This window comes from Hordeum vulgare, chromosome 5H (assembly GCF_904849725.1).
Source record: "Hordeum vulgare subsp. vulgare chromosome 5H, MorexV3_pseudomolecules_assembly, whole genome shotgun sequence".
NCBI lineage: Eukaryota > Viridiplantae > Streptophyta > Magnoliopsida > Poales > Poaceae > Hordeum > Hordeum vulgare.
Window position 1 is genome coordinate 545,405,331 of NC_058522.1, and position 13,603 is coordinate 545,418,933.

At 49.0% G+C, this 13,603-nt stretch overlaps 3 protein-coding genes and 1 long non-coding RNA gene across 4 annotated transcripts in view; 2 read left to right on the plus strand and 2 right to left on the minus strand.

Moving 5' to 3' along the window:
* Positions 1–345: 345 nt before the first annotated feature.
* LOC123452656 (40S ribosomal protein S18) lies at positions 346–2,056 on the minus strand. The gene is made up of 4 exons (XM_045129357.1): positions 1,950–2,056; positions 1,706–1,866; positions 1,428–1,616; positions 346–643 (listed from the first exon to the last, which is right to left on the minus strand). The coding sequence occupies exons 1-4, from the start codon at positions 1,950–1,952 to the stop codon at positions 538–540; spliced, it is 459 nt and encodes a 152-aa protein (XP_044985292.1). The 5' UTR covers positions 1,953–2,056; the 3' UTR covers positions 346–537.
* A 1,334-nt stretch (positions 2,057–3,390) lies between these two features.
* LOC123397219 (chitinase-like protein 1) lies at positions 3,391–3,801 on the minus strand. Its single transcript, XM_045091854.1, has one exon. It carries the CDS (start codon positions 3,799–3,801, stop codon positions 3,391–3,393), a length of 411 nt encoding a protein of 136 aa, XP_044947789.1.
* A 517-nt stretch (positions 3,802–4,318) lies between these two features.
* Positions 4,319–4,554, plus strand: LOC123396088. The gene is made up of 2 exons (XR_006609895.1): positions 4,319–4,381; positions 4,476–4,554. It is a non-coding gene; the product is annotated as an uncharacterized LOC123396088 (long non-coding RNA).
* A 7,014-nt stretch (positions 4,555–11,568) lies between these two features.
* The window catches only part of LOC123397221, a 66,858-nt gene continuing 64,823 nt past the window's right edge, over positions 11,569–13,603 (plus strand). Inside the window, exon 1 of the mRNA XM_045091855.1 lies at positions 11,569–11,638. Within this exon, the coding sequence (XP_044947790.1) occupies positions 11,569–11,638 (70 nt within the window). The remainder of the gene's footprint in view (positions 11,639–13,603) is intronic.

Here is a 13,603-nt window from a genome sequence, read left to right on the forward strand (position 1 = left end):
AAAGGGAACAGGGGTAGTACTACAACTGATAAGCCAAACAATGTCCTCCCCCTGTGTACCTATATACTTGTGGTCTAGTTCTCCCCAGCTGCAAGTATATAAAAAATAGGGAGTATCACTGATAAGCCAAACCTATGCTCTGTTGTCAAAACTAGGAAGTTTTTCAGGACTCAATTAGCCAACGAACGACAATGCAAACAACTGATAATGCCCAAACCTTCAATTAGTCAACAAACCTGAAACGCACAAAAAGCCCATGGCAAACATTGAAATGACTAGAAAGGCCTTCAGGAGTATCACTGATAGACATGCTCTTGCCAAACATTGAAATGACTCGAAAGCCCATGGCAAACAAACTCTTTAGGAGTTCAAAACGAGGAATTCAAGATACAATATATTAAAGGTTCCAGAACCGAAAAACATTATCTAGGGCAAAACATCATCCAAGGTAATCGTCTAAACAGGAACACTCCTTCAGATTCTGGAAATGGACCAACACAGTAATGGTAGCAAAGCTATGCGGGATCATTGAGAAGCTTATCGCTTCTTGGAGACACCAACAGTCTTTCCTCTCCTGCCGGTAGTCTTGGTGTGCTGACCACGGACACGCACGCCCCAGTAGTGACGAAGACCACGGTGGTTCCTGGAACAAAAGCAGGTGTTCGAGGCATAAGAAATCGCTCACACTAACCCACTAGGTAATGCTACTGGAATAGAGTATTTTGAAGGAATCAGCCATTAGGCATCACCGCACGGCTATTCAAAACAAAAAAGCAATGTTACACGGAACTGGATCACATACAAAGGTACACCAGAAGGATCGTAGACATGAAAAATCAGAATTATTGACAACCGGGACACATACAAGGCACACCAGAAGGATATACATGAATATGGGGCAAACATAGTATCATATTTTCAAGACATAACAATTGTGGAGCAGACTAGAAAATCTGAATCTACAAGTAATAGACAGGCTAGATATAACAGATGGACTAAATTAAACAGTTACAGCCAAGTCATGTAGCTGCCAGAAGTTCCAGTTAATAACCATCCAAACAAAGCTACCATGTTGCGTGTTTGTAGAAAGAAGGAATAGCGCACTACCCACGCAAGAAGTTAGACCAAATGTCGAAGCAGAGACTAGCACAGGCCAGCTTATAGCATGAAGCACATGAGGCTAGTAATTGCAAACCAGGCATTTCAGACATCCTACTGTTTAGGAGATTAACTTGACAGCAGAAAACCATTGCAATCAACAACCCTAGCTAATAATATAAATTTAAACTGTATGCTACCAGAGCGGATACGAACAGCTACTACTGATATGTGAAGTACCAGCATCATAAGTAGTTAGATCTAACACATAGTCATCTATCAACCAATAGTATGGGGTAACAAGAAAAGAGGGAGAGTCGAGTTTATACCTGATCTTCTTGAGCCTCTCAAGGTCGTCCCTGAGCTTCATGTCGACGGCGTTGGAGACCACCTGGGTGAACCTGCCGTCCTTGTAGTCCTTCTTCCTGTTAAGGAACCAGTCCGGCACCTTGAACTGGCGCGGGTTGGCCACGACCGTCATCAGCCGGTCCATCTCCTCCGAGGAGAGCTCTCCGGCCCTGCACCGCCGCATGACACAGCGCACGAATCAGCCTACAGCCCAGCAACCAAGAGGAGATCTGGGGAAAAAAAAGGGGGAGTTCCTCACCTCTTGTTCATGTCGATGTCGGCCTTCTTGCAGGCGATGTTGGAGAAGCGGCGGCCCACACCCTTGATGGAGGTAAGCGCGAACATGATCTTCTGCTTACCATCGACGTTGGTGTTGAGCACACGCAGGATGTGCTGGAACTCCTCACCCGCGATCAGCGACTGCGGCCAAGGGCAAGACGGAAGTCAGCACACGATGCGGATCCGCGAGAGGAGGACGGGGACGGGAGTGGGGAGACGCTTACCATGGCGGCAGTCGGCGGGGACGACGGCGACGGCGGCGGCGGCGGCGGCGGCTGGGGCGCTCGGGGTAGGAGGGAGATTGGCGTTTGCGCGTCTAAGGTTTTGGAGGCGGGGGTCGCGGGGACGATTTATATATCGGAGGTGGAACCCTAGCGCTCCATCGGACGGCTGCGAGGGATGCCGATCCCTGCGGGCTCTGTGAGTGGACGGCTTCCTTGGGCTCTTTTTTGAAAGGGCCTTTGTCTGGAGCTTGTTGGGATTTGGTGGCCTCAAACGGGCCGTCGGAGGAGCTCTGCCTCGCAGCACAGTTTGACTTATCAAAAAATGCTCTTCCCCCTAAAAAAAAATAAAAATCCCCGCCCCCCCACCCCTCAAAAAAAAATGTTCTTTTATTTTTTTTATTTTTTAAACACATTTGCTCTTTTATTATATGTCTACCTCATTTTGCCTTTTCTGATGGGGAATTATGTTTTTAATTGTTTTTTTATTTTTACCCTTGGTGTTGATTCATCTTAAAATAATGTTGGAAATATTTGTGAGTTCTCAACAAAGTGTGCTATCCATGAATTGATCCTTCGAGCCGTCACAGCATACCAATGAATGTCTCGTCGAACAAAATGTCCAGTTGCAATCCTTTGGGATATCCTATAACTAGCTTTAGTTTGATAAATCACTACAGATTTTGAAGTGACATAACAAATATGAGGGAGAAACAGGGCCTAAGTTACAAGTAACCATAGCTATGAAATCCACTCCCACTTATTAGGTCGTTGTGTTAGACACCTTGCATATACTTGACGCTAGTTGCATATACCTTAGGTAAGAGTGTCAAATTACACCACTCCAAAGTGTGGATCACCTATCTCCCCTAATAATAAAGCGCGGAGCGCTTCTGTCGTCCATAGCTGTCGTTTTTGCAACAACAAAAAAACTGTTTCTTCGAAATCAACCCGCGGTCCGTGTGTAAGTGCATTTGAAAAAACGTTTTCAACGACCGCATCTTCAGCTCGCGATGCGGACGGCCAGGCCGACACTGGGCGGCGCGGGAGGCTGGGCCGACACTGGACGGCGCGGGAGGCTAGCGGGCAGGGGCGGCGCGGCGACGGGGATGGCCGGGCCGGAGCACGGCGAGGCCGGGGACGAGATCCCACTTGCGACCAATCCTTCTTTGCCCCTGTCTCTCCCTGCCTCGTCGTCATGTATCTTTTCTTAGGAAGGCGGCAAGATCTGGCCGCGTCCTCGCGCAGGTGAGGCGTCGGACCGCCGGTGGCCACGCCGAATCCGCCTGCAAGAAGACTCAATCAGTCAGTCGGCCTCTTGGATCTAATCAAAGCAGAGGAAGCAACAGGAAGCAGAGCAAAGCCAGCAATCCGTCGGAATCGATCCACCGCCATCGGAGTAAAAGACGAAAAACAGCAGGTAGAAGAAGATGAAAATAGCATACTACATACATGAGGTCTTTGCGCCGACGTGTCCGAGGAAGGCGCAGAGCTCCATCATCTGCATGTCGATGCCGACGATGGTGCAGAAGCCCTGGTTCTCGAAGAGGGAGGCGGCGGTGATGAAGGCCTGGTAGTCCCAGAAGCCGACGGCCTTGGCGACAGGGAAGTTGCGCTTGGCGAAGAGGTTCTCGAACTGGTACACCTTGAAGAAGTCGGTGATGGTCTGGTTGCAGCAGTACTTGGTCCCGGAGCACTCCCACCCCTTGTTGCACACCTTCTCCTGCGACTCCTTGAGCTTCACCTTCCACGTCCCCGCCGTCAGGATCAACGCCAGCGTGCCGCCTACCAGCACCGCCGCCGCCCCCAGCAGCAGCACCGTCATCACGATCTTGTTCCGCGTCTTCCGCTTCATCTTCTTGCCCTTCTTCTTCTTCCTCTACTTCTCCTCCGGCGGTCAGACCAGCTCAACTCAGCTCAGCTCCGGCGGTCAGAGAGGCTCAGCTCAGCTCAGCTCGATCTGGATCTTGCTTCTTCACGGGAGCTCGGGTGCTCGATCTAGATTGCTTTGGTGGTTCGGTGTGATATGGATCTTTGGGGAATGCGGTAGCTGGTGGCGGGGATCTGGTGAGGAGATAAAAACTGATAGTGGGGATGAAAGCGAAGTGGCAACCGCGCAACGCCGACCGGGGGAGGGAGGAGTGGTGTCGGACTGTCGGCGGTGGGAGGGGGGAAGGAAGAGGGGAAGAGCTGCAATATAGCTGGTCCGGTAGGTAAGACATCCGGAAGTATATTTGAGCCTGAGGTCAGCCTATGCTTATAATTTATGTGCATGCACCTTTTCATCCAGGAATCTGAACATGTTCTTCTTCCTTTCTCATGTTATGGTTCAGTTGTGTATGCCTACTGACTTTTGTTTGATGTCACAAGGTGGTCAAGCTCCAGAGGTTACTGGATCACCAACTGAAAAGGCTATACTCTCTTGGGGGTTGCAGGTATGGATTCTCGTAGTAGCGTCAGCCTATATTCTATGTGTCTCCTGCTTGGTAACCATGATCTGTATATTCAACAGCTTGGTATGAAATATAGTGAAACAAGATCGAAATCCTCCATTCTTCAAGTCTTCCCATTCAATTCAGAGAAAAAGCGAGGCGGGGTTGCTGTGCAAGTGGTAATTCATTTTTATGTGCAGTAGTGACAATTAAGTCATTCTATTCATTCGAAATCAACCCGCAGTCCTATAGTAAGTGGAAAAAATGTTTCGTCATCTGGGTCGTGGCGTCCTTCCTCGCTCCTGCACCTCCCCCGCCGGAGTCCTTGTCCCCGCTCACCGTGCCCGCACAGGTGGACGCAGAGGTGGGTGATACGTCTCAAACGTATCTATAATTTTTGATGGTTTCACGCTGTTATCTTGTCTTCTTTGGTTGTTTTATGTACCTTTTATATCTTTTGGGGACTAACTTATTAATTCAGTGCCAAGTGCCAGTTCCTGTTTTTTCCGTGTTTTTGACTCTTTTCAGATCTGATTTTGGAACAGAGTCCAAACGGAAGAAAAAACCCCGAAATGATTTTTTCCCGAACGGAAGAAGACCAGGGGGCTTTTGGGCCAAGCCAGGTGAGCTCCAGGGAGCCCACAAGCCCCACTCCGCCACCAGGGGGAGGCGGCGGTGGGCAGGCTTGTTGCCTCCCTGGTGTGACAGCCCGAGGCCGACGCTCCAGAAGATTCCCCTTTACTTCCGTTTTCGTCGTGTGATTAGATTTATTCATTGCATCGTCATGTAGTTTGCATCATCACCTCTTGCATGGCATCATGTCAACTGCGTTTTGTCGGTGTTGCTTGTTGCCGTGTAGTTGGGTGTTAGTGCCTTGTGAGTGGCGTTGTTTTATTGGAGCGTTGAGAGAGGGTGCGCGAGAGCCACCGCTAAACCCTGTTGCACCGCGAACCACTCCCCTCCTCTCTTCTCGTTGATTTTTGTTTTGGGGTTGTGTAAAAGTCCCGTTTAAACCCCTTTTTAAAATCGTCTTCTTTCAAAATCATTTTATTAAATGTGGGGACAACCCCTCTGGTTTTCGTTATTTTTCCTTTTCTTTATTTTTAAAAACCAGAGACCCATTTTATTTATAAAAGGGGTATCTTATTCTTTTGTTAAAAAAAGGGGTAGTTTTATTCTTCAAAAGGTTTATTTTTATTCGTTTTAAAAAATGCCCAAGCTATCCTTATAGTTGGGGTATATTTTATTTTCAAGAAGTCAAAAGGCATTTTTTTGCTTATGTCGTTAAAACCTTCCTTTTTTTCCTTTTCTTTTGTTTGGGTTTTCTGTTTTTAAAAGAATAAAAAAACAGCAAAGGGAGAGAGGGAGTTCCGAGGCCCAATGCCCAACCGGCGGGGCCCAGGCCCAAGCCTCCCGTAGCCCTAGCGCTGCTCGACCCCCCTCGGTCTCTCCTCGATCTCGCTCTCCCCTTCTCCCTTCAGCGCCGTCACCAGGGGATTCCCCTGTTTCCATGTCCTCCTCCCTCGTCGCGCCGCGCATGCAGCCCCTGCTCCCCGTCATCGACCGCGCCTCCCCGTCCCCGCGCGTCCTCGCATGCCGAGTCCCTGCGCCGCCCGTGCCCCGCCGTCTCCCGAGCGCGCCGCCCCCGCCTTGGCCTGCCGCTGCCAGCAGCTCGTCGCCCTGCCGTCGTCGACCTGCCCTGCCGTGGCGCCTCCCTCTCCCCGCCGGCGCCGCCCCGCCTCCACCACGCCGGCCTCACCTCCCTGCTCGAGCAGATTGCGAGCAGCTCGCCCCGGCTACGTCCGAACCTCGCCTCCAGGCCTCCCCGCCGTGGCTCGCCCGATCCTCGCCGCTCCTCCGTCGCCGCCGTTCCGCTCGGGTGCGCCGTTCGCCGGCCGTGGCCGTCGCCTCCAGGGACTCCTCCTGCCGAGCTGTTGCTGTCGCTGCCCGCTGCTGTTGTTGCCGTGCATGCCGCTGCTTGCTAGCTGCTGGCCTTTTGTTGTTGTTGCGCCGTTGCTTGCTGATGCTCCTGCCTGCTGTTGCTGTGGTCCGCTAGCCGCTGCCGATTGTTTGCTGCTGTGCCGGCTGCTTGCTGTTGTTACTTGTTGTCGTTGCTGCTTGATGCTGCTTAGTTGCTAGTCACTGGTGATGTCGCTGATGTGCTCTTGCTGCTGCCTAGTTGTTGCTGCTACTAGATGTTGCTAGTAGCTGCCTCATGCATGTTGCTGCCTGCTGCGCTGCCGACTTGTTGCTGCTGCCTGTAGGTATCTAGCTGTTGGTGTTGTCGTTGCTGCCACTGCTTACATGTGCAGCTGTGCCGTGTAGCTACTGCTTTGCTGGTTGCCGTTGTTTGCTGGCGCCGCTGCATTTTTGCTGTGTTGCCGCTTGCGTCGCCACGAGCACCATCCCCGCATGTCGTGGGTCGATGACAAGTTCGCAGCGGGTACCACGACGCCCTCGACGACCCCCGGAAACGAGTTCGTCTTCCTCGACGTCGCCGAAGACCCGAGAACCACGACGCCGAGCGCACGACTACCGTCAACGAGACCGTGTACCACTACTTCAACTACCGGCGCGTGTACGACTACTTCCACGATGACCACGACTTCCACGACGACCGTTGGTCCGCTACGTCCCGAACCGCTTCGAATAGCACGCTTCGAAGGTATAACGTTGAGACGTTGTCGTGTTCCGTGTACAAGTGATGTATGAATATATGTATGTATGCATCATATGTTAACCGTGCACGTTGTCCCTCTATGTTGTGCTCGACACATTGGAACCCGAGGTACGGGATCACCCCATCTTTATTTAGCGTTCCTGCACCCGCTCTCTATACGTTAGCACGATATCTCGACGAGTATCGGGATAGGTACGTTGCCGTGGCATCGTTTCCGTCTTGCCTCCTTGGCTCCCTCTCGCTCGCCGTGGTGACACCTGTTTCTTTCCCTTCTTGCCCGTGTTGAAACTCGCATGCATGACGCGTTCATGGCATAACATATTGTGTTGCATGCCTCTTGTGCCGTAGCTCCGTTCTATGTTCCGCGAGTTAAACCGACTAGGATGACACGTAGGATCATCACTTCACCTCTTGCCATGTTTAACCACATTTAATATTGCCGTGTATTTAATCGGGATAGAACTAAATAATTAACGCGGGGTTTCGTCAGTATGCAACTTGTTGCATATTGAACTTCACTTAATGTGTAGTGTTTAATTGTGTGAATTGTCATGCCGTGACTTGCATGTATTCAACTGCTCATGCATCATATGTGTTGTGCATCGTGTGGTGAATTCCGTGTGTTGATTTGTGTTTCCGGTTTGCTTCGTCTCGATAGAGTTCCGCAGCGTGCCGGATTGTGAGGACCCGTTCGACTACATCGGTTCATCTGCTTCACGGAGACATTCTTCTTCCAAGCGGGATCTCAGGCAAGATGACCATTTCCCTAGATACCATTACTATCACTGCCATGCTAGTTTTACCACTTCTATCATTATGTCTCGTTGCCTACCACATGTTAAATATCAGCCTCTCAACAATGCCATGAAAACTTCAATCTGTTCGACCTAGCAAACCACTGATTGGCTATGTTACTGCTTGCTTAACCCTGTGTTAGCGTTGCTAGTTGCAGGTGCAGATGCTTCCATGTGAAAGAATGGGTTCCTTGTTATAACACCATATTAAATGCTATTTTAATTTAACGCACCTATATACTTGGTAAAAGGTGGAAGGCTCGGCCTTTCTAGCCTGGTGTTTTGTTCCACCTTTGCCCCCATAGTTTCCGGCTACCGATGTTATGTTCCATAAATGAGCGCTCCTAACACGATCGGGGTTGTTATGGGGACCCCCTTGATAATTCGTTTTAGATTAAAGTTGGTCCGGCAAGGCCCAACATTGGTTCTACATTTTCCCAACATAATAACTTGTTAATATTGAAATGCATAGGGCGTCATGAACCCGAGGAGTAATTTTACATAAACAGGGGGGGCCAGTGCTGATGGTGTTGGTCCCAAACGGTATGCCTGCGGGGCCACCACGGGGAAACTCGAGGTTTGGCACTCGTAGCTAGTTCCATCCGTCGTGTCCTGAGAACGAGATACGCGGCTCCTATCGGGATCGTCGACACGCCGGGCGGCCTTGCTGGATTAGTTTTACCTTTGACGAGATATCTTGTGCATCGGGATTCCGGTGATGCTTTGGGTAATCTCAGAGTTGAGGTTTTCCACTAGGGAATCCGACGAGATCGCGAGCTTCGTGATTGAGGATTTCTATGCGGCTTGTGGTAATTTGTGATGGACTAGTTGGAGCACCCCTGCAGGGTTAAATCTTTCGGAAAGCCGTGCCCGCGGTTATGTGGCAACATGGAAACTTTGTTTAACACTGGTTCTAGATAACTTGAAGTTAACTTAATTAAAATATGTCAACTGTGTGCGTAACCGTGACTGTCTCTTTCATGAGTTCTTTCTCCGATCGAGGACACGGTGGGGTTATGTCTGACGTAGGTAGGTGTTCAGGATCATTCATTTGATCATCAGTAGTTCACGACCGGTATGCGTAGTTCACCCCCCTCTTATTTCTGGTACTCGTAAGTTTAGCCACCAAATATATGCTTAGCCGCTGCTGCAACCTCACCACTTAACCATGTCTCACCCATTAAGCTTTGCTAGTCTTGATACCTTTGGAAATGAGATTGATGAGTCCCCTGTGGCTCACAGATTACTACAACACCAGTTGCAGGTACAGGTAGAGGGCACTTGACGCGAGCGCGTTGATTGTTCATTTGGAGTTGCTTCTTCTTCTTCTTCTTCTTCATCGATCTAGGATGGGTTCCAGGGCGGCAGCCTGGGATAGCAAGGATGGACGTCGTTCTTCTTTTGTCGTTTGTCTTCGTCCGTAGTCGGACCCTGCTCTTACTCTTGATGAATATGTAATGTACTGATGTGACTCTGATGTAGCTTGTGGCGAGTGTAAGCCAATTCTATATATCTCTTCTTTTCAGTACATGTACTTGTAACGATATCCATTCTTGCGACACGACGAGACGCGCTTTTATCCGTGACGAGGACCTCGTGCCAAATTGAGGATAGGGTCGCATCTTGGGCGTGACAAGTTGGTATCAGAGCAGTACCGACCTAAGAGCCCCTTGATTGATCGAACTTGGCCGAGTCGAGTCTAGTGAAAAACTGCTTTGAGTCTAGTTATATATCGGAGAGTAGGATTCTTTTTTCTCCTCTTCTATGCTCTGGTGAGGAATCTTGACGTAATAATTTAATTCTACTCCTCTTCTCACTCAAAAAAAAATTAGAATCACGCGGATATTATTGGAATCTATATGATGCCGATGTGACGGAGTTCTGTCTTGGTGCCTCCTGTCTGACTTGATTTTCTTCCGGGGAGTTGAGCTCCAGGGGATTCTTGAGCACATCGTTATCATTCAGATTTCTTAGTATCTCAGTACGAAGGATGTTCGTAATTGCTTCAATACTAGTAGTGGCGAGATAACCCCGATGTCCCCAGTACTGGTGCAGATTGTTCGGGAGTACTGCCATACTTTGTATCGTTGTGATCACGAGGGTCTGTTGTAGATGAAGGTCCAAGATTCTGGTCGTGTGTTGACGGATGTGATACAGGTGACGGGTTAGTATAGGAGTTGTGTGATTATCACTCCTTGTATCCGTGTACCAGATTGCATGACTAGATATTTCGGGAATTCTTAGGTGGGAATTCAAGTAGTTACTTATAGGACAATCTTCCAACAAGTACATGATGTTAGGTTGGGGTTCGACATCTAGTGGATTCGTTTGTTCACGGTCGACTTACAGCGGTACACGTTGTGTCTTAAAGAGTCCTTGTAGCTTGCTAAGACTCGGGGACGCTTCGTTTGTCGGGTGCACTGCCTTGCACTTGATGGCTACTGTAAAAATCGAGCCCGTGCGATCCTGTCCACGAAAATATCGGACGAAATCTTTCTCATGAGTTTGTTCTGGCTTGTTTCATAAGCCTCACCCTTTGTTTGTTTAAATATGGTAATTCAACTTGCTTCGATGTCAAGTGGTGATTTCAGATCTTTTCCAAGAGGTGTTCTCATATTTTTATGTGAATGCCAATTCTTTTGCTTAATCAGGTGTCTTGTCAATTCTTGTTAACCGGAGTCGTCATGTTAATTCCTTTTTAACCGGTGTGCTTCTCCTCAAGTGAATTCAATCCTCTCTAATTTTTGCAGATCATTCTCTCAATTATTTCCGGAGTTGTCTCATCTAGCCCAAGTTGTCTTTGTTTTTCCCCACCCTCCCACCCTTTTCTTCAGTCATTCAATTTTTATCCATGAGTTTTCTTTTCATTGTGCTTCCGCTGTCTGTTCTTTTCTCTCTTACCCGGTGATTCATTGTGAAGATTCTCAGGAGATTCGTGTCATATTTGTTCATTCTTGTCATCTTTTCCGGTGAATTTAATTTAGTTGTCCGTGTCATCTTATCCATTTATCCTTGTAATTCTTTCCATGTTGGAAATTCTTATCGGTCTACTTGTTTCGGACGTGATGCCTATAGATATAATCATTGCATAGATATCGTCACGACTTTGCGCGGTTCTATCAATTGCTCGACAGTAATTTGTTCACCCACCGTCTACTTTCTTTCATGAGAGAAGCCACTAGTAAACACTACGCCCCCCGGGTCTATTCACCTCCATCGTTTACACCTCCGCTTTTACTTTGCTTTGTTACTTTGTTGCTTTCAGTTCTCACTTGGCAAACAATCTATAAGGGATTGACAACCCCTTCATAGCGTTGGGTGCAAGCTTTTGTGTTTGTGCAGGATCGTGAGATACTCTTTCGCCGGATTGATACCTTGGTTCTCAAACTGAGGGAAATACTTACCGTCGCTGTGCTACATCACCCTTTCCGCTTCGAGGGAACACCAACGGAAAGCTCCAAGGCCACGGGGGAATCCTTTGCATACTTGCCTAGGAAGTCCCTTAAGGCGTAGCCGTAGCTGAAGGATTCCTAATGTCGTCGACACAACTATCTCTGACGCCGTTGCAAGGGATACACAACAAACATTAGTGGGCTATGTGGACGGGGAGGGGATCGCGGGGATCCGGATCTAATCCTAACTTTGGTCCATGCGCCTCTTGGCTTCTTCCTCCTCTCTCCCTCACCTCTCTTCCTTCTTTCTCGCAGGTGGCTGCCATGGTCGACCTCAGCCCGGAGCTCTCCGTGGATGGAACTGCCGGCCCCGTCTTCGACGAGATCCGGGCAGGTTGCACCCGAATCTGCCATTCTTGTGCTTCGTAGGGCATTAGTTTTCCAAATGAGCAATGCGTTATCTGTTTGTACGGCGGTGGGCTTGTTTTGCTTGATGGGGGCCTACGCCGCCGGAAGCACACAACACCTCAAGACATCCATCTACATCTTCGCGTTGGTGGTCGTGGTCCTCTTCGTAGCAGTCGTACTGCTGTTAATTTGTTTACCGAGGGGGCGGACAAAAATGGCACCATAAAACTGGACGAAGAACAAGGGAAGAAGGTTATAGAAAACAAGTGGGATGGGGATCGAGAAGAAAGGAAGAAGCACGCGAGGCGCAAGTACCTGATGCTGCTAGGCATTCTGGTGGCGAGTGTAGCCTACCAGGCTGGCCTGAAACCGCCAGGTGGAGCATGACAGAGCAGTGGCAACGGGTACGAGGCAGGTAACCCAGTGATGCACGACAACACGAGGCCTCGGTACCTAGCCTTCTTCTACAGCAACTCCATTTCATTCATGGCTTCTATAGTTGTCATCATCATATTGATACGGCAATGGCTGCCAAGCAAGGAGAAAGGAGACTGGGAGAAACAGTCGCTGAGGGTGATGAACTGGATGATCCGACTGGATTTGGTTGCTCTCCTTATGGCCTATGCAGCCGGTTCCAACAGGGGGTGGAAGATGTCTATTTATGTGGCCATGCTCATCGTTGCTGTACTGGGCTACTTTGCAATCCATATGATTCTATCATGTATTTGTCACCGTATGAAACGCAAAAGGAGATTTGCAGCGAGAAGACCCAAGGCACGGCTACAGCGTAGCTATACTATGTGAGATGTGGGAGCAATTGCTCATCTGAGCTGTGACCTATTAATTTCTTCTTGTCTCTTGATCTCTAATCAGCTTAACCTAGGCCTGCTTCCTTGCCCAAGGGCTTCACAAAAAGCTTCCATCTTTTTAGATTCTGTTTAGTCCATCGGGTGCCATTGAAGATGGTGTTTTTTTCTCCCGTTGCAACGCACAGGCCCTTTTGCTATACCTACTAATAAAAGAAATAAGTATTCTTAGTCAGTCATTATGTTTTACATAAAACCCCCTGAGATTTTAGCCAATAAACCTGCAGTTCTTGTTTAAGTCGGAAAAAAGGTCTATAAGTTAAAAAGGAGTTGTGAGAACTGAGGTTCGATTCCACCAACCGCCGGGTCTATCTAATGGGGTTAACCAAGTGAGCTAGCTTCTATACGAGTTTTAATTCAAAGGATTTGGTCTATAAAACGTCGCCTCGTTTTCTTTACAGCTACTTCCATCCGCATTACTTGGCCACATAGATGTCCTCATGGGTCTAAAGTATTGGATTTGAGCCATCTTTGTTGGGCTTCTCAGTGCACACAGTATGGAAAACACTTCTCTTCTCCTAAACGAGCACGAGCAGACGCACATCTCCTTCTCCGGTTCTTAAAAAGAATATCCTTCTCGTGAACACACACAGACTACTTCTCGTGAATGCCTCCATGCCGCCGTTCTGTCCTCTCCAGCGTCCTTCTAGATTCCGATCTCCTCCCCCTCCGCACTCGCCCTCAATCCACCCCGACGGCACACCAATCCTTCTTCACGCTGACCTCCTGGCGCCGACGGCCGTGTCCGATTTCAATCGGATTCAATGGCGTGTCCATGCAGGAAAACCAAGAACGGCTCCAACACGATGGCCATGGGTGCGAGACCCACATTACGAATATCCTTCGATGTCATAAAAGAAAGCCTCGACCGGACCACATCTCAAAATTTGAAGACGAATAGTCCAATGTCGACTTCGCCATCGCCTCCCCCGAAAGAACATCCGGCTCGTCTCCGTCAACTTCACTACAAGACCATACGCCGTCGCTTTCGCCGACTTTGTCAGAAGACCATCAACCATCGCCTTTGCCTACTTCATCGCAAGTACCTTTTTCTATGCAAATTATGATGGCAGTAGAGCTGGTAG

Bases quoted from the DNA above. Each gene is read 5' to 3' on its own strand.
- LOC123452656 (XM_045129357.1), bottom strand. The intron at 1,617-1,705 runs GTGAGGAACTCC...GCGGCGGTGCAG, and splicing joins GACATCGACATGAACAAGAG to GGCCGGAGAGCTCTCCTCGG. The intron at 644-1,427 runs GTATAAACTCGA...CTTTTGTTCCAG, and splicing joins GAGAGGCTCAAGAAGATCAG to GAACCACCGTGGTCTTCGTC.
- LOC123397219 (XM_045091854.1), bottom strand. From the start codon at position 3,801: ATGAAGCGGAAGACGCGGAACAAGATCGTGATGACGGTGCTGCTGCTG.